The 20,316-nt window shown below is 38.9% G+C and overlaps 2 protein-coding genes across 4 annotated transcripts in view; one reads left to right on the top strand and one right to left on the bottom strand.

The window, feature by feature from the left end:
* Positions 1 to 1,756: 1,756 nt before the first annotated feature.
* On the bottom strand, positions 1,757 to 9,410 carry LOC148424407 (uncharacterized). Its single transcript, XM_088413608.1, has 5 exons — positions 9,286 to 9,410; positions 7,114 to 8,021; positions 4,485 to 4,656; positions 2,702 to 2,868; positions 1,757 to 2,515 (listed from the first exon to the last, which is right to left on the bottom strand). The coding sequence occupies exons 1-5, from the start codon at positions 9,305 to 9,307 to the stop codon at positions 2,369 to 2,371; spliced, it is 1,416 nt and encodes a 471-aa protein (XP_088269734.1). The 5' UTR covers positions 9,308 to 9,410; the 3' UTR covers positions 1,757 to 2,368.
* Positions 9,411 to 10,381: 971 nt separating this feature from the next.
* Positions 10,382 to 20,316, top strand: part of LOC148424406 (semaphorin-7A) — an 18,915-nt gene continuing 8,980 nt past the window's right edge. For all 3 annotated transcript variants that reach the window (XM_088413831.1, XM_088413832.1, XM_088413830.1), the window contains exons 1-13: positions 10,382 to 10,522; positions 11,649 to 11,779; positions 12,749 to 12,808; positions 12,885 to 12,983; positions 13,049 to 13,157; positions 13,644 to 13,751; positions 14,094 to 14,236; positions 14,913 to 15,091; positions 15,165 to 15,267; positions 15,337 to 15,520; positions 17,798 to 17,913; positions 17,984 to 18,135; positions 18,937 to 19,013. In XM_088413831.1, coding sequence (XP_088269957.1) covers positions 10,408 to 10,522; positions 11,649 to 11,779; positions 12,749 to 12,808; positions 12,885 to 12,983; positions 13,049 to 13,157; positions 13,644 to 13,751; positions 14,094 to 14,236; positions 14,913 to 15,091; positions 15,165 to 15,267; positions 15,337 to 15,520; positions 17,798 to 17,913; positions 17,984 to 18,135; positions 18,937 to 19,013 — 1,576 coding nt within the window. In that variant the 5' untranslated portion in view covers positions 10,382 to 10,407. The remainder of the gene's footprint in view (positions 10,523 to 11,648; positions 11,780 to 12,748; positions 12,809 to 12,884; positions 12,984 to 13,048; positions 13,158 to 13,643; positions 13,752 to 14,093; positions 14,237 to 14,912; positions 15,092 to 15,164; positions 15,268 to 15,336; positions 15,521 to 17,797; positions 17,914 to 17,983; positions 18,136 to 18,936; positions 19,014 to 20,316) is intronic.

The raw sequence follows: 20,316 nt of genomic DNA, 5'->3' as shown, positions 1-20,316 counted from the left end.
CAGGAGACACTGACCACTCATGTTAAAGCGGAAGAGGACGATGTATCCAACATTTAAGAGGAGTCAAATTCACAATACATTAACGAAGAGGAACCAGAGCACCTCGTCACAGATTGATTGGAGTCGATCACAAGATGACATCAAGCGCTGGAAATGTGATCACTGTTTCAAAATGTTTTTCTACAGGTCTGTTTCGATTATCCACTGGAGAGAAACCTTTTGTTTGCTCAGTTTGTGGCAAAAGGTTTACTCAAAATTGACGTTTGAGGGTACACGTACACTGGGGAGAAACTTTCACCTGCTTAGTTTGTGATAAAGCATGTAGTCAGGAGGGGCACTTGAAAATACACGTCTGATCACATACTGGTGAGAACCCTTATGTTTGGTCAGTTAGGATTTTCTACGAGCGGATACTTAACAAAGCACACAGCAACACACTCTGAGTGAAACCTTTTGCCTGCTCAGTTTGTGGCAAAAGGTTCTCTGTAATAGAATGTTAAAGGACACACACTGGAGAGAAACCTTTTGCCTGCTCGATTTTTGGTAAAACCCGCCCATCCACTTTCTGTTGCCACTTATCCTCACTACGTTTGCCGGCTTGCTGGCGCCTATCCTAGCTTTCTACGGGCAGTAGGCGTCCGACCTTCTGGACTGGTTGCCTGCCAATCGGAGGGCACACAGTGCCTGCTCAGGTTGTGGTCAAAAGAACACACCCTGGAAATAAACCATTCACTTGTAGTTTGTGTGGTAAAAGATACTCTAGTAAGCAAAATATTAATAAATACAAGTGTGCTGGTGAAATTAGCAGTAATCATCCATTCTTTATCTAAGCCGCTTATCCTCACAGGGCTCGCAGGCGTGCTTTTTTTTATTAGTCTGCATGACTATTCTTCTGCCCCCTGCTGGCTAAATAGATTTTTTTTTAAATAAAGCATAATAAATAATTATTGATTTTCCCTTGGTGGTGTGCTTCATTTAAAGGTTAAGATATAGATGTACTACGCAGTGGTTGAAAGCCGAAAGACCATATTGGTTAACTGCCAACTCACATCTTACCTTCCAGGGGTTTAAATCCTCCAGTATGGAGACGGAAAGTCAAATACACCAGGCTTCAACCCTGATAAAAAGTGACACATGGAAAAGCCAGTGTGATGTGATCAATAAGCAAAGGTTGTAGTTATTTCTGGAATATGACTCAGAGATCATTGGACCGACTGATTATTTATTACACCAGCAAATTCAGGAAATAGTCTTTGCCCAATGGCAACTAGGAACAGGAAGTCTAGTCAAGCAAGAGACTAACAATTTGGCTGTTAAGAAAAAACAACTCTGGCTCTATTTTAGTGCGGTTTATTTGTGTGATAGTAAGCATACTCGCGCCAAATGAGGTTAAAACAAAACAAGTATTTTTTATTTCCTTTTCCAGTCAATCAATACGACAGCAGAGGAGACTTGAATGTAGCAACTAATGAAGTGGTTCACATTACGCTGGATTTAAATAACATGGCATTTTACACACCACACGAAAATGTCACCATTTCACGTGCCGGCTGATGTGTTATGACATCACACTGCCCCAGGGCGGAGATTACATCACAGCTGTGCTTTAATTTTAAACACCGTTAATAATGAGGACTGAAAACATGACAATAATATGAAAGCAAAGATCATTTTAACTTTCAATTCTGTAGAATAATACAGATCAAATCATGTGCTTGTGTCGTGCAAAAGCGACAGATTTGGAGGCAAAAATGTCTTAGTTTGCAGTAAAATGTATTTATTTCAGTTGCTTAGTGTCTGTTAAGTAAAAGCACATATACAATAGGATATATTGTATGTACAAAGAAACCCAAAATATATTGAAAATAGTTTAAAAAATATTCACAACCTGTAAGGAGGGAAATTCTCTGGGTCTTATATTAATTCAAATGATTAATACCGCATTTTAAATGCGAAATGTACAAAAGCTTTGAAAAAATATCATGCGTAATGATTTATTTTGATTGGGTTGAAGCCTAATTCATCATAATCACCTCGTTACATAGCAAGCCTTTAGCGTCATAGCAAATTAGCATAACTATGTTATCATTTGAAATGCATGTTTTCGCTTATGTTTTTCACATATTTACATTCAGGCATCATTAGTTGTGCCGCACAATTTTTAGGACAATATTTACAAGTATATAAAAGACATTAGCAATGGTACGATGAAAACAAGAATTGCCGGCTAAGCTAACAATCCAAGCTATTTGCTTTGGCTGGCTTTGTTCTTTTGAATTCTTTTTTAATCCGTAACAGACAATATTATACATTGTCACTTCACAATGAAATAACCACAAATGAAAAATCAAATGAAATTCTGCAACTATTACACATCTGATTGGATGGCGTGCCAACGAGCGGTCTCAGCAGGTGCCCGGCTGGACATTTCCTTCCAGTGTCCTCGTCCCGCCTCCAAAACATTAGCACCAATCAGCACACGGCCCAGAATGCTGCTCTTAGTGTAGAGACGACCCTGTGGACAAGAGGAGTAAATGACATTATAAATTGAGTACAGCGCATGACATCATATTTACAGCAATTTTTCTCAAAATATCATTATACTGCATGATTGGAGTGTATCATATCGTATTCCAACCGCACTGAATCAGATCCTTTCTAATGGTAAATTGAGTGATTTATATTGTCATTTTTCTGGTACCTGCATGACGATGAACTCAAAGAGCAACTGCTGGCAGGTGACGTCGCCGTCCGGCAAGTCGAATAAAAAGGGAGCGTTCCAAACAGGACTGGATCCGCCTGCTGCCTTGGTTTCCTTGGTGCCGATCACTTTGCCATCATGATGCAAGTTGATGATGACGTAGTGGACTGGGTGAGGAGGAAAACACGGCACCAGTATTTAGCATCCTCATTGTCAGTGGGCCAAATGTAAATCCCCTTTTTTAATCCACTCAAGCGTTCTAATTGGATTGCATAATAATTCAAAAAGCAATGTGTAATGTATGGTGGTGACACATTCTTGGAAGCGTGGGGCTGCGGGGGCAACAAAGTGGAATGAATTTGGCTGAAAACGTCAGTGCTGGTTTTGTTGTCTTGCGTTTTCCACCCCAGTGAAGCGAAGCTGGAAATGAGATGCGAGGGGAAACGACAGGGCTTCCTAATCCAGTTACACAACAACACCATAGTTCTCACTTCAGTGTGTTTTGATGCTCGTCATAGTCTGTAATAGTAGTACAGTACAGTCATCCCCCGCACAGTCTCAGTTCATTAGTCAAAAGTTCACCTATGGGTTGACAATCAGCAAAAATCATATCAAAATTGGAGTGGGCTGCATTGTATGATATCATTTGGTAGTTAGAATGATTCAGAAATATGGATAAGTGGATCTGATTATGTGAAGCAAACTTGTTCAAACATATTTGCAAATACATTCAAATGTACATGCAATTACTGTATGTTTTTAACTTATTGAAAATACTTTAGGAAGGCCCTTGCAAATATATATACATCGAAGCGTATTTGAAAATACGTCAACGTACTCACAAAAACTTTAAAACGTAATTGCAATTAAACATGTTCAAATATATTTGAGATTATGTTCAAACTTAGTTGCAAGTATAAATTGTAATAGAAAATAGCTAGTACTTGCAAATACTTTTGTAAGTGCAAATAAATACGTTCAAATGTGGTTGAAAATACGGTAGAAAGTACTTGCAAATACCTTTGAACAACATTTGGAAATACATAGAATCATACTTGCAAAATAAATATTCTCAAAAAGGAAAATACTGTACATTTAAACATCCTTGCAAAAATCAATACTGTACTTTCAAATGTATTTGAAAATAGGTTCAAATATGAGTGCACAAAATAATTTCAAATGAAATTGTCAAAGGTATTTGAAAACACATTCAGATGTATTTGAAAATAATGTTCAAACGTATTTACATTTGAATCTATTTGAAACTGCGCTAAAACACTTGCAAATATTTTAAAGCATAATTGCTAATAAACACATTCAAATGTATTTGAAAATACATTCAAACCCACTAGCAAATACTTTCGAACGTACTTGCAAATAAATATGTTTGAGTTTATTTGGAAATATGTTCAAACATGCTCGTAAATATATTTGAATGTTTTTGCAAATAAGTAGTTGTAGACTGCTAAAAACATTCTTTTTTTAAATGAATCATAATCGCGGTGAATCACAACTCGACTACAGTGAATCGTTTAGTACTGTAAGTGGAGTGAACGATGTTGTGATATAGTAAGAGTACATTCTATTGTATCATAAATAGGGTGAATAGTATTGTATGGGAAAGAATATGGGACATGGGGGAATTTTATCACATCATAATGTGTCAACTTTGGAGTGGAACCTATTGTTCATTTCTCAAATGAAGTGTATATTTGGCATCCTGTGTGACACTAAAGTACTCAAATATCAAATATCATCCAACTGTTCTGATGTGTGATTTTACCTGGAGCGCCGGGGATTCGCGTGAGCTTGGCGAGCTGGTCGGCTTTTCGCACCATCACCTTGATGCGACGGGCCGGCACCTGGTACTGGAGCAGCACAAAGATCTGGCCCAATGATCGCGGCGCACACACTGAGCTCTTCCTGCGCGACCATGTTTCTTGAGAGCTCACACTCTGAGGAACAGTAACACAGGAATAGGATTTTTATTATCAAGGAGTCTTTCAGTCCGCAGATGTTCCCTTCATGGTCTTTGGCGGAACCAAAAAGGACCTTTAAAGGATTTTCTGAGGACTGTGACACCACTTCCTGTCGACTTTGTTAATAAGTCGCATAATGACACATCTTTGCTAGTTTGATTTGCCGTGTGGTGACTCATGGGGCCAAGTGAAGCATTCGAATGCATGAGGGTAATTAGCCAATTTAGATGAAACCAGTTTTATTACCACATTGGTTTTAGCCACATTTTGTTTGCTTTTTTTTCCCTTATACCCGATTTTCTAAAATCAAATATTTGAGCATTTGTAGTGTAGCCAAAGTTGAGGGATATTTTGTGGGTTTCTACTTGAAATGAGCTTCACTGCAATACCAAAATTAGCTTTAGCCAAAATTGACGCTTTGTTTCCCAACTGATGTTTTTTTTTTTCACAGAAAACTTCCAAAAGTTAACAGCTGGTCTACTGTTTCACGGCATTAGCTTTAGCCGGACTGCACCAGGATCAAAATTTTTATTGAATGGTTTGGATTTTATTTTGATTTTTTTTTCTGTTACTTTTAATTTGTTTATAGCACAGGTTTGTTTTCTTTTTTTTGAATGCTTTGCTTTTCTTCTAATTATTTTTAGGAATTTGCTTATTTTTATTTATCTTTTTCATTTAAAAAAAACAACACACTTTAACCTCAAGGATCCCAGCCTGCACCCTGGCTATGGGCAGAAAAAAAGTTTTTTTTTTTTGCCCGTTTTGAATCCATTTACTAGTCTTATCCTACCTTGTGCTAAGATAATTTATCTCTCAGCTACGGGATTCTTTGAAAAGTAGTTTGTTGCTAGCATGGCATTAGCGAGCCAACAGCGAGGTTTCAGCAGGTCAAAAATGTACTTTGCTGGGGGGGCATTAGCCATATATATATTCCCCTTGCTAAGAAGATTCTAGCCAGAGAAACATTATTTTTAACACCTCAATGTCTGCTCGAATGTAGCGCATACGCAATATGGGTTTCATGTGCACTTTCCAGCCCCGAAAGCTACAAAAAAAATAACAAATGAATACGCTAACATGTTTGACACCACAGTTATTGTGAGGCTAGCATGTTAGCCTCATGGTTCTGAAGTTCTTGACTCAAATCCCGGCCAGCACCGTCCACATTCTAAATTCATGCAAGTTGGCTTCATTGAAATTGTCCAGAGCGTTGAATCCCTTTGTGTGTTTTCCTGCAGTATGTATTCACTACAGTTGACTGGTGACCAGTCAAGCAAAAACCCCCCTTGCATGGGTGGATGGAATGTTTGCCTTATTTTTTCATGTTTGGATTTCTGCTGATAAAATTATTGTGTGCTTTGCGTCACTCGCATGCTGCATCAAATCCACAGAGCGCATCTGACTTGAAAAGATCGACTTTGGTCATAATGTGTGGGTGCCATGGCCTTTACGTCACAGTTGCTGCAACTCACGCACAAGTCCCAACGAATCAGTTAATTCAGATCAGGAAAGCAGTGGGCGGGTCAGGCTTTCACAAAAATTAGACTTGGCTTGCCATTTGTCACAATCACACGAGTTATTCACGTTCACCCAGGCAGAATTTCAGCCTGGGTGCAGTGTCAATTTGCTGCTCGTTTTGACCATGATCATCAAGAGTGCAGCACAAAGTTGATCTGCTACACACATTTGTGTTGCATTTTTCTTGACAAATTCGGAATTTTATGTGTGACACTGAAGACCTCTTAACAGTTAAAATGTGAAGGTGTTTCTAAACTTTTAATTGGTACTTTGCTGTTTATTTAATGAAAGGTGCGGTGTTTCTGAGAAAAACACTTCACGATTTATTAAAAAAAAAAGTGCTCATGGACCATTTATTCAATTTATTGTTAATATTAATCTGCACTAATTGGAGCAACGCTCTCAATTTTTTGTATACTTGTAAGAAATGACAAAAAAAATGCATTCTGTTCTATTCTAAAATGATTCATTGATCAATTGCCAACTAATCAACCACCAAATTGATTGATAGTCTTGGTATTCGATTGATCGTTTAGGGACCTGAAATTTTCCAAACGCCCAGTCAATCCCTCAAATAGAAATTAGATCAGATTGATCATTGTGTTGAATTTGCACATATCTGCTTGTGAAACAACCATCAACATTTTTGCTGATATTCTGATGTCTGGGATCAAACAAGGACCTTAATTAAAAAAAATAAATAAATGTTTGCATCATCAATTTGAAAAAAAAAACATTTTTTGCATGATGTAAATTAAAACTTGGCATCAACAAAATCAATTCACCAGTCGATTATTAAAATAACCGATTATTATCGATTAAAATAATCGATTATTAATAACCGTTAGTTGCAGCCCTAGTAGCATTTGTACATTCAAAGGTTTACTGCATAAAATGAAATACGCTGATAAATACCTTCTTGAGTTTACTTTTGACAGGGCTTAGCTGCCGAGTGCATGTTACTGTCGTGTCCGGCTCCCAGTCCATTTGCTGGCAGGGCAATTCCACCACGCCCAGCGCCACCTCGCGCAGGCCAGAGAAGTCGCGACCATAGACCTCTAGTCTCAGCGTGCATGTCTGCAGCCTCTCCAAGGATCCCGCTTGAAGCGCCGCACTCTGACTTTGCAGCTCCGGGCTGACACTGCCGCGTCGGGAGACCACCTGGCACGGTACTGGGCACAGTGGAGGAAGGCTAGCCCGCACCAGAACCCGATTACTGCGCCTCCTGCCTGACACCCCCAGGATGTTGACCACCAGGGTACCGCTTGAGGAGTAGAGCAAGGAGAAGTGGAGCAAATGGGGTGGCTTGGCGGGGATAGAAGACATGATGGAGCCGTATTGCGACGGAGAGAGCGCAGCCTGGTGGCTAAAACATTCCCCGCTGACAGTGCTCCGACGACCCTTCCCCCAGCGAGATTTGGGGACCAGCTTAGTGAGCGATGGCAAGGAACCCCGGCTGTGGCTTGAATTCTTTTGGGACGCCAAAGGAACTATTGGCGAACTGAGGCGACGTAGAGGAGTGGAGCAACTGGAATCGAACGGAAGGTCACTGAGGTCGTCCTCGGATGGTGATGAGCTGCTTTTGGAGGATGCGGAGTCAATAACGTCGCCGTCAAGTTCTTCGTACTGTTGCCTGACGGGCCGCGTGTGCAGCGCCGGCGTCAACGTCACGGTCACACGCTGGTTAGGCTGAGGGCACGAAATTGCTGCCTCCTCGTCATCTGAGGAAATGCCCTTTTTTGGCCTGCAGTAGAGGACAAAGACGAGCACCACGCAGTAGCAGAAGACGGCAAGGAGCACGGCTAGCAGCACCTGCAGATGAACTAGAGAAAACAACAACTTTTTTGTGAGCACGTGTTACATTTTTCCCGACAAGCTCAACATTTACTATCTAAACTGAAGCACTGTTGACAGAGAGGACAAAACCAAGGACCAGACTGAAATATTGAAGAGCTCTAAATGAGTTACAGTCATCTTAATGAGATCAATGAGGAAATGTCCCTCATTCGTCACAATCACTAACCGCAGAGCAACTGTCAAAAAGCCAGACAGAGACCATGTTAAATATCCTGACAGCCAGACCGCAATTGTCCTCGTGTGATATTATTATTATTACAAGATTTAATTTAGATTTCAATCAGCAAGCGACCACAATCTTGTCAACAACATTGGAGACACAATTTTGTGGAAGATGTGCATTAAAGGGACTCAAGAGACAGTTTCACACTGCCTTCAAAACACTTCTTTTTCTTGCATTTTTGAAGTATTTATTTATTTTTATATACAAAAAATAATAACATTTGACCAATTTAATGGACAGCCAACCGATCCTTTGGCTAAAATAATCAATGAGAACTGGGAGTGTTTTCAACCAATCTATATTTGTGATATGGACAATTGATACACTTTGGTAATTTTGACCAAGGTACAGTATTGTTTAATTTGCATGTAAGTGGAATATGGAAAGATATCTGAATTTGAAGGCGGACACGCTAACCAGTTGGCTGCAGCATCACATGGATTTTACGACAGAAACTAACATGTAATGTGTACTCTCTGTAACCAATTTGGCTAACCAATAAAAACGGTAGTCTCATAACCATAGACCTTGGTCCTTTTATTTTATTATTTTTTAAACCAATCCGTTTTTAGAGTGTGAATTATGTAAATTCAGACAAACTATCCAATCTCAAACTCCGCATTTGTCAAATAGGTTTGAGTAACGCTGAAGAAAGCAACAAAAAAGAAAAATCTCAGGGCAAAAGTTTACATTACTGGAAAAGTTTGACTCTAAAAATGGATTGATTAAAAAATCTCATTGGTTAAACTGATTTTGGTTACATTAACCAACAGATTAGACAGAATTTAACTAATTTGATTGCTTATGGAACTGACAATGTTAATGTTTAGACTAAACAACCAATTGAATCGATTACACCAGCTTACAAGTCACAATTTACTCACAAAATTGCTTGCTCTGAGAGACGTCTTTGTGTTGCATGGAGGACAACTTTAAATTATCTTTTGCCGTCACTAAAATCAATTACAAACAAACTAAATCGTAGAAACAAGCGGAAGAGTTCTTACCTGGTAGGATGTAGTGCGACATGATTGCATCCGTGACTGCCGCGTTTGGAGTGAGTGGTAGCTCAGCACCATCATCATCGTCATCAAGCTCCCCCCCCCCAACACACAAACGCGCACACACACACACACACACACACACACACACACACACACACACACACACACACACACACACACACACACACACACACACACACGCTGACTGAGTGAACTTGGATTTGTTCCACCGATGCACTGCAGCCCTGACTGACTGCTCAGCATCCTCACTTCCTGGTTGCCTCCTTCTCTGTTTTGTTTTGTTTTTTTGAATCCATTCATTTACTGCAGTGATTGTACAGTAATGAAATGGACTGTGAATGCCTACTGATTAGTTAAAGTCCCACGTGGGGTCACTTATTGATATAATGTAGCTGATTAATGTAACCAGTTGTTAATTGTGAGTTACGTTGCAGGATATTGCTGGTGAGTGTTTTTATAATCGCACACTTTTATTTAGTGGTATGGGAAATAAATAGTGTAAGATGCATTATCATTTTGCACAACAGATAGAAGAAACAAATGGCATTGGCCTTGGTTGCAGAATGAGACGTGCTCTAGTGCCATCTGCTGACAAATGTAAAATACTGCACCGTACTGTAAACTACTTAATAACCCAGAGTGAAACGAAAGTGTTTTAAAAACAGATTAATCGGTCAGATTATTTTTCAAAGTAGATTAAAAAAAAACGTTCATTTAAACTTTATTTTAATGACTGTGTAGTGAGCGGTTTTGGGTTTTATTGTATTTAATTTTAACTGATGAACGAATGACTCAATACACTTAAAAAAAAGACTGAATTAATATCTACATATCACCATGGTAAAAAAAAAATATCAATTTACAATAGATTTAACGAGATGAATAAATTGAGTGAAAAAAAAACACCACCACCAATATTAATACAGGTATACGTAATTTATAGTTGATGACTATGTACAAAACACCTGCGGTGGAAGGTAACCACCATCAGATTGGTTAATGGGAGCTAGCCAACAGCCAATCAGATTCCTCCCTAGATGCAGCGCTAGAGTAGTCAGTGCATGTGTTTTCATTTGACTCATTTCCCTGCTGTCGCGCAGAAGGATGACAAGCATTTCGTCGATGCTGTGTTTTCATTATTTCTCGGTTTTATGGCTCTTCTCTTGTGTCAACTCACAGGAACCGACGCAAATACCGAGGATGATGTTTACACAGGAAGGTAGGCAAAGTTGTTTCAATGATATCAAAGCAGGAAGCGGACGACAAACTGAGAGCTAGCCGGTGAAATTGGCTCTTTGTGGAGAGTGTTTTAGTTATGTTGCTTTTCATTACTTTTTGTCACTCGTCGCTGCCTATTGTTGAGCAGTCACAATGTGTTGTTGACTGAAATTGCTTGTCTGAGTGTGTGGGTCGGTGTAATACAGGCACAAAAATTTTTTGTGACCTTTTCGGACATGGACACAAAACAAAATTGTGGACACAACATAAAGTAATTGAGGCCACAACACAAGCGACAACGAAAACTTTTGCTTTCAATACAGCGGAAATCTATTTTACAGCAAAACTACACAGCTATTGCTTAGCTGCTAAAGTAATTGATAATGAAGAAATCAGTATTTAACTCATACATGACACTTATTTTGTGATCACCAGGTTTTTTTGCATGTCATATACCATATTTCGCCACAAAACTCATCCCCATGCCATCCCTTGAGCTCTATTGGTGGATATGGAGAATATTCTCTAGTCTAGATCTCGTTTTGTTTTCTGAAAATGGGAACCTGATGGGGGAAGAGAAGAGTAGTTATTGTCTGATGAGTGAACAGGATTGCAGAAAAGTCCTCACCTTTTATGAATAGCAAAATGTGGACATGTCCAAGTTATATCGTAATTATTGTGATCTTGACTTTTGATCGGGTTCTGTTCAATTTTCTTGTCTTGGTCAGTGGCCTATGAGGAAAAACAGTTTTGAATTATTATTTTTTTTATACCTGTCTGTTTGAATTACATTTAAATGGGTTTTTGGTCAAACCTTTCTGGAAATTTATAGTTAAGCAGCTGCTGAATTTCATTACGTTATACGTACCACCCCCTCAAAACTTGCGAAAAATCACTAGATCCATGAAGATAAAGTCTCATGAGATTTGAAGGTGGTGGCATTTAGTGTCACTGCTGAGATTAATGTTTTTTTCTGAAAAAAACGTTGATAAAATCCCATTTGAGAGGTAATTTAATTAGCAATGCAGGTCTTTCTGGTTTGACTCAAGTCTCAGTCTGTAAATTCAAATTTGCCTCCATTTAATGTGTGTGTTCTCTATCTCATCCTTTGATGTTTCCCCTGGCAGAGCTCACACTTAAAAGTGTGACCTTACCTGAGGATATCCACACCCTTCTTCTTCCAGAACGAGATCATGGAAAGATCTTGGCTGTCGGGAAAAGACACCTGATCTCTCTCAGCCTCCAGGATCCTCCTAAGGTAAACAACGAGCAAAGTATTAAATAATTTATTTTAAAAAATGTTTCAAAATATTGCTTAATGACTTCAGTTTGAGTCAATCATTTAAAATTGATCAGGAATTCAAATATCTATACTACTGGTCAGTCAGCAACACACACACACATTGTAGATTTTTAGGGCTGCACGATTATGGCCGAAATAATAATCACAATTATTTTGGTCAATATTGAAATCACGATTATTAATTACGATTATTCATTGTGTTTGGTCAAACATGTCTATTGATTGCTCTTATTTTTAAACAAGCAGTATATCAACACGGCTTCAAGGCTTGAAACTTAAAATAATAATAATAAACTCAAATAAATAAAGTGAATAATAATTAATGTCAAAAACTTGCCACACAGGGCAACACAGCTAACTTACTTCCTGAGTGCAAACCAATGAAAAATAAACAAGCCTTCTTAGAATCAAGCACATTATTTACTTTTAAGCAGATTTGAATCAATTAGCAGTCAAAATGTAATTTTCAGTCATTTCAAACCAAATTTATTCTAATGTTTTGCTGATCAGATTTTTCAAAATGGGTCTCAATTGAAAGCTTGCACTGTAAATATTTAGAATCAGGTGAGAAACTCAACGCCATTTCACACGGGTAAATAATATATTAGGGTGAGAAAATACAATGCTTCTGCCATTCAAACGTGGGAAACATTGCCTCCTGGTGGTAGTGCTTGATTTGACTTGTAATCAAACAAGTGGTTGGTTGACTTTTTAATGTTCATCTCGCCGTGGATCAGCTTAATTAATCATGGCAGCCAATATTGTGATTGCGATTAAATCTCAATTAATTGTGCAGCCCTTATTTATGCATGTCATGCACTCAAACATGAAAATCATCGGTACAGTTATTAGAAATTACAATGCCCGTAAATTCCCAATCAGTGTTAAGCCAATGACCAACCGTACAAAGTCTTTCCATTGCAGACTCCCGTTGAAAGAAAGTTGCTGTGGACCGAGTGCATTGACACTGGAGCATCACCAAGTGTAAGATAGTCTCACACACACACACACACACCTCTGATTGGTCGCCGTTTGGTCCTCACTTCCTACTGTCATTTAGGCTTGCAATTACAACGTGGTCTTGGCCCACCAGAGGGAGGACGGCAGTCGGGTTTTTCTGTGCGGGACTAATGGAGCAGCAACGCTTTGCTGCGACACGGTGAGACATTTGAAATCAACAGAACAATGCCCACTTTTTGCTGACCTCCTGTGTTCCTTTAGTAGAAGCCATCAGAGGATCCTCCCACCTGCACGGCAGCTGACGACCTGGTGAGCATACGAGGGAGCATCAGGAATTTCATCTTGAAGGATTCTGAACATTCTGCACTTGTTGGTGAGTGTCAGCCTCACAAATTGCCTTAAACGAAAGTCTCTAAACCCAAAGCTGAAAAAGACTGAGGAAGTTTTGCTTTTGACCAACATCTTTAAAATATCTACTCTGGGGGTGGGACTTTTTGACTGTCTCATGATTCAATTTTGATTTTTTGGGTCTCCAATATTTGGCTTTTTGTGTGTCTGATTTGATTTTAATTTCTTAAAAAAAAAAGAGAATCTTGATTCTTATGTGAACCTTTTGGCACACCTATAATATACACACATGTGCTAAGGCCTGTTCTACGCTGCTTATAGCTTCCATTTATCTATGGAATATCTTGATTGACAATTTACAATATCTTTTCCCCACTTACTAAATAACTACAAGTGTCAAATGATCTATTTTAAAAAGGTCGGTTCAAGGTTCGTCTTTTCCAGGCAATTTTTAGGACCAGTCTCTCAAACACCATTGTTGATTCCTTATTGGTATTATTTTTCATTCCAGAGTCTGCAGAAGGTTCCTCGCTATATGTAACATACTCCGGCTCCCAGGAGTACGTGGGTGTCCACAAGTTTGGAAAGAACCGAGTGGGACCAGCTAACCATGATAAAGGTAACTTGATATTCAACACAAAGGCTGTCTGTGTACTGTAGACTGAATTGTCTGTAGGTGTAAAAGTGAGTGTGATGCTGGGATCGGCTTTAGCTCACACATGAAATGGATGAATGAGTTTCTCAAATTATTGAAGCAACTTTTCCATCGAATGTCAATAGAAAGTGCATGTGTACTTAATGCCATGGCCTGACAGTGCAAGTGTGCACTGCAAACAGGTGTGGCTTTCACCACAGGGAGCACATTGCAAAAAATGGAGATAGGCTATTTTGAATAATCATATGATATTTGTGTTGTCAAATGAGTTCAGGTGTGTGTGTTTATCTCTATTTCTTCCTGTAGAGCAGCACTACTTTGGTTTGGTGGTGAGCAGACGTAAAGATGAACCTTTGCAGGACAAAGTTTACGCCTTCTACAAGGAGAGGAATAAAGAATTGAGTATATGGAGGAGCACTTGGCTTCCGTATGTCTCCCAGTTTTGCTTGGTGAGTGTTAGCTCTGTTGCAACGTGACTGAACTGGACAAATGTATTGCAAATTAAGCAATTGACCCCTGCACATTTCTGTCGAATTGCTGTGACCCTCATGGCACCATTTTGTTTTTTAATTGACCCACATTTCATGAAACACCCTGTATAGTTAAGTATTGCTTTAATACACATATATATCCACACATACAGTACACAGCATACTGTATTGCAAGAGCTTAGCATTAGATGGTTGGCCTCTCCTTTTGTATTTAGTGTGCATTTTGTGATAATCATAAATATAGATATTGTGTTGCTCAAACATGTGTACCGTATACACTTTTTTGGTTTGGCTTGGAAATGGCTGCAGTTGGCTTTTTCTCAGTTATTGGACATAAATGTATTTTAAGGATGGGTGGATTGATGCCAAAATACTGATATTTTGATAGTGCTCAGTTTTTAAAGGATCAAATCCAAAATCGATGTTATGACCCATCCTTAATGTATATTTCGGTTGCAAAAGCTTACAAAGCGTTTTTGACTGGCTGTTACATTTGCAACATTCCGACGCTGTTTGTGACTATTCAAATTCATCTGAATGAAACTAGTGCTGATGGTCAGCCATTAGTTTAACAAGGTGTCGAGCTTCACAAACTGTACAATAGGCGTAACACTGTGACGTTGTTTCTCCTCAGGCAGACATGGGTGGACCCAAGAACAACCTGCAGTTCACCTGGACCTCCCAGTTGAGCGCCATGCTTTTCTGCGGTGACCCGGAGAGCAAAAAATTTTTCTTTGACATGGTGGACATTGCCACGGTCCACGCAGAGCGATGGCAGGACACCCGTGTTTATGCGCTCTTCAGGAATGAATGGTAGGACTTTAAACCACCAAGGATCTCTTTGCTGCTTGCGCACAAATGAGCAGTGTCACATGTCTGGTTGCAGGAACATGAGCGCCGTATGCATTTATTCCATGCAGGACATCCAGGATGTCATCTCCAACTCGCCGTTTAAAGGCTCAGACTATCAGAGGGTCAGGTCCAGGGAGGTATGTGAACGTCAAAATAACAGTTGATCTTTTAATGTGACGTTCGCGATAGACTGGTTGGTTCTTCAGTGCGTTTCAGACAGCACACATCTTTCTATGGACGTCCTGAAGATGACCCAGATGACTTCTGAAATGGAGCAGTGGGTGAGGCCTGTAAAGAAGTCAGGGCCACTTCTCATCAGCCACTATGTGTACACCCACATCCACGCCAGCGCTCTTGCAAAGGAACACACACTTCTCTTTTTGACACGAAGTGAGTTTCATGTGACCGAAAACAAGTATTGCATGGTGGTTTGTGTGTGTGGGTGGTGGTGGTGGTTGTAGTTACAGCTCAGGTAACATCCAACCATGGTTCATCTTCTGAACATCACTTGACCAAACCAGAAAACAGATGAGCTGTTATCGGTCATGACTTGAAATTTCCTGTCATTTTTATTTGACAGCAAGTGGAACAAATGTATTAACAGCGTTAATTATACTTGAAAAGTAATTTAGTTATTGAATTAAAAACAAAATAGTGACTAAACTTTACACATTCAGGATTTTTTAAGTCAATCACGGTTGTTGAAAATATGAACATGGCTAAAATTTTGTATCCTATTAATGGGATTGTAACACTAAGTATTTGTTTTTTTAAGCTCTACATTGCACAATAGAAATACAAAATATGGCTAAAAACAATGGACAAATCCTGGTCTCGCCTCAAATGGCCTAGTCACATCTACTCCCCATTGGCCCACTGTGATCTGTAACAATGCACCTTGATGTTGTCCAAACAGTGCAACTCAGCAGGGGTTTGTAGTGTGTGTGATTTTTGTACCCAGGTGTGGTGACTCAAACTTCCTGCACAAAGCAAAATCACAGACTTCTCCCATAGTACTCATCCAAGGCAATATTACCACATAGTCATGAACTAATCCTAAAGAAACATCAAGATGATCTAGTTTGGTTGGTTCAGCACCACTAGTGTGTCAGGCTGTTGGGCATGAGTCACACCGCTTGGAATTTTTGTTTTAATTTCGACTCTTGTTTGGTAAAATGTCAGTAGTGTCACATAACAAACGGCTAAGTTTCCTTCATTGTGTCAGGGCAGTATATCTCGACCAACCACTCACCAAAAAAGGTTTGCTACATGCAGCATGCAATTAGGTGACAGTCAAATGGGGTTTTCCCTTCTAAAGTGGATGGTGGCTTTCATACAAAGCATCAAATGAGGCCATTGTTTAGAGGACAAGAGTAGAAAAGACAAACTGATTAGGAGAGATACAGTAGCAGTTAAAGGTTTTGACACATCTTCAAATTCAAATGCCTCAAACACATTAAGAGGTCAAGAAATTCAAGCCAAACTCTTGATCATAATGCCCAACTATGAATTGAAAGTCAATCTCGAGCATACATCACAATGTAAAAAGATGACTTAGAAAATGTTCTAAGATGGATACTGATGTTATCTGGGCAAAAGTTGCCTACTTTGTGGTCTCTAAATTATAAACCGTATTCTGTTTTGATTGTTTTTTTTTTTATTGGCCAAATAATTCCATAATGTCTTCATAATGGTAAGTAATTATTTGCAATTCAAGATTTTTTTTTTTTTTCTAAATGGTGTTCTGCATTGAGTCAAATAACCTTTCACATTAACTGTCACGCCATCAGAGTAGGAACTGAACCCATGCTGTCTGTGAGGAAGTTGGGCAAATTAACTGTTACACCATCAGTGACTTCCTGGAGAAAGCAATTTCTACAAAACCCGAAAGATGATTAAGTTACTTTTTCCACTTTAGCCAACCATAAACCTGAAGAAAATAATATCCAAAAAGGTGTTAGAGAAATCTATAGAGAAGGCTAAGACAAGCCCAATTGTTAACATCAAAATAATACCTCAGACCAGCCAAGATTGACTTTTCTTGCTAGCAAGGGACAACTAAGCTTCCATTTTCGTGTTTGCTCAAAGGCTGTTAGAGCTGTCGCCCCACTTACTTTTTGATTCAATAAAGCATTACACAATACAAGACACAACGAAAAGCCCAACTGCAGATAGTCAGGTGCCACTGATCTAATCCAGCAGGTGTAGCAAAATTCCAGTTCACGCTTATCTGCATCAACAGCCCTATCTAAGGAATGGGGTGAGATGCACAAGGACTGCATAGATGGATTGCAATACAGAAAATAAATACGTTATAATAACAATTTAATGTATGATTTCTTTCACAAAGGGCACTTGGAATATAACTTTAAATTCATCAGTCTGTATTAGGCTGAAGTTCTTTCCAGAAAGAATGTACTGTATGATCTGTAATAGCCAGGAGAACTGTCTTTTGGTCAAAACAAATGACAAAGTCAAAGGAATTAAAAAAATAATAATAAATAAAACACCTGCCTTTTTTTGCTGACTATTTGATGTAGTCTAAATATATTTGTGAAGCAGTTTTCCCAAATTGTTTTTGACTGATTGAACTTTCTGGTGATAGCAGTTGAGCTTTTTGTTGTGTCTTGTGTCTTTATTGTGTCCACCTGACATGTCCCCCCTCAGATTGCGGAGGGGTGGACAAGGTGCTGGAGAACAACAACACAGCCTTCATCATGGCCGAATACAGACCTTTCGCCCACAGAGCTCATATTGATACCATTGTCCTCCATCCTTCCTCTGTGAGTCAATCAAAGTAAGCATCCTCCCCATTAGCTAAATTCGTTTAAACAAACATTAAGTACTTCACAGGAAAAGCTCTACGTCAGCTCGAGCAGACAGCTTGTCCAGATGGACGTGGCAGACTGTGGACACTATGGAGACACATGTGAGGAGTGCGTGTTAGCGCGAGACCCGTACTGCGGTTGGCAGGGCACAAGCTGCTCTGCCATCACCTCTACCAGGTTTGACATACAACGTGCTTGTAAACTGAAACAGACTCACCACAGTTGCACGGAATGTGCAGAACCGTCGCACTTTTCAAGGAAATACTAAAATTAGCTGCGGTTGAGTAGATTTCTATATGTAGTTCTCAAGCAGAAATTTGTGTAGGTAGCTTGACATTTTCAACGAGGGAGAAAAATTATCGTTTTTCGCCAGATATGACTGACGACGTAAATATTCTTTGCTGAACATTTTAACATCATTAACTGTCATACGCGAGACACAAAATCAACAGTTGTAGAAGTACAGTATATAACTAAAATCAAAAGGGTTCATTTGGTGACGAGCAGTTGTAAAATCCATCAAATGAGGATGACAACGGGCGACAAAGCGATGACTACGACTCGTTCATCATGGCAACATAACTACTTGATGACTTTGTTTAAGAAAATGACTCAGTGAATGATTTGAATAAGCTCATACTGAATGTCAACTCATGTAAATTACAGTTTCACTATTCAGTCATTTAATGCGAGCCATTTTTTCAATTGATACAGTAGATAGATAGATATAAACCTATTTAAAGATATATAAATATACATTGTTTAGAGTGAAATGTTAAGTAATGGTATCAATTGATAACATCACATGTAAAAGTCTGACGTCCAATGTTATCATTTGTAACCCCCCAACAATTTCAAAGTCTTCAAATCTCACGTTTCATATTCTAATATCTAAAGTGCTTTGTTTTAGGTGCTCACATATAAAGTTGTAAAAAGTTGAAACATCTAGTTTCAACACATGCATGTTTTGTTTGACAGTGGTGTCGTGGTTCAGGATGTGGATTCAGGAAATTACCAACTGTGCTCATCCTCACTTCACCTTCACATCAGCAAAGGTTTGTGCAATAACTTCTATTTAAAAGTCGATAGCAGTACAAATCTGATGAGCAAATTTTCAGATTTTTTTTTCTTCTCAGAATTCAAAAGAAAAAAGTGACACTACAATTTCATACGGGAAAAAAAACCCCAGGAACTATGTAAACCAAATTTGATCACTAGTCACTCTGGTGGTTGTGTCATCACTTAAGATGTAGATGACAGCAATGTTCTCACACATATCAACCTGTCCTGGTTAAACCAGGACATCTGGTTTAACCCAAGTACACGTTTTTCATTGGAAATAAGAATGTTGAGAGGCCACAACAGTAGACAAAGTCTACACATATCCTGAGTCAAATGCAAATGACCAGTTGCCGTGGAACATTTGAATTATTTTTGTTTTGGACAGCATCTCATCATTAATCAGACATTGATATTTTCATACTTGAAGAAAATAGCACAAAGAGTACGATAAGAGAAATAAATAAAGGCTCTCTCCATATTTGTAGCCTCTTGGCGACTAGAAAATGGGTAGCCTCGGTATTACAAATTTGGATACGCCCATAAAACCGGCGCATCAACACAGAACAGCTGCTTCCTTATCAGCTTCTTCCGTCGAGTGAACTGCATGATACGAGTGCCTGCTGTGTATATTTGTGTACGTGGGTACACGTGTTTGGGTTTGAGAGCACGTTCTGTCTGCATGTGAACACTCAGCTTGTTTATACGAAAACAAACTTTTTCTCATCACCCATATGGAAACCATACTGCTCTTACACATTTATGTGAAAAATGTGTGTGACTAAATGCAAGCACAACTTAGCATTAGCATACATTTCTGAATATTAGCTGTTATATAGTGAGAGAACACATAATCGTCGTATGCTGAATCCCAACAGAAGTTTGAGTCGCAATACTTTTGATAAGTGATAAAGACATGTTTCAAAGCTAAAGAAATCAAGCTAATTATTATACTTGCTAAATGCTAGCAAATGTATAATAGCATCAGGGGGTGGATTTTTTTAGAGATAGACATTGTTAGAGTCTACATAACTGAAGTTATATTGTGTTAACAGAACTGAAATCTGGCATGTATTAGCGAAAGGCTAACAAATCAGTAGTTACAAACACAAATTAGCCTTAGCATGTTGTGAGAGAACTTCATTAAATGCCTGTGGCGAATGTTTTTGAATTGGAATCAAATCAGGTAAAGAATTGAATGTTTTCTCAGTTTAGGAGTTAAATATAAATAGAATGTAGAATTAGCAAAATTAACAAATCAGAACTTTCATGTACTAGTTGCTAACAGAAATTGGCCTC

The sequence above is a fragment of the Hippichthys cyanospilos genome, chromosome 4 (assembly GCF_059441005.1).
Source record: "Hippichthys cyanospilos isolate Australia breed blue-spotted pipefish chromosome 4, RoL_Hcya_1.0, whole genome shotgun sequence".
In the NCBI taxonomy this organism is placed as follows: Eukaryota; Metazoa; Chordata; class Actinopteri; order Syngnathiformes; family Syngnathidae; genus Hippichthys; species Hippichthys cyanospilos.
This window is presented reverse-complemented; position numbering and strand designations above follow the sequence as displayed.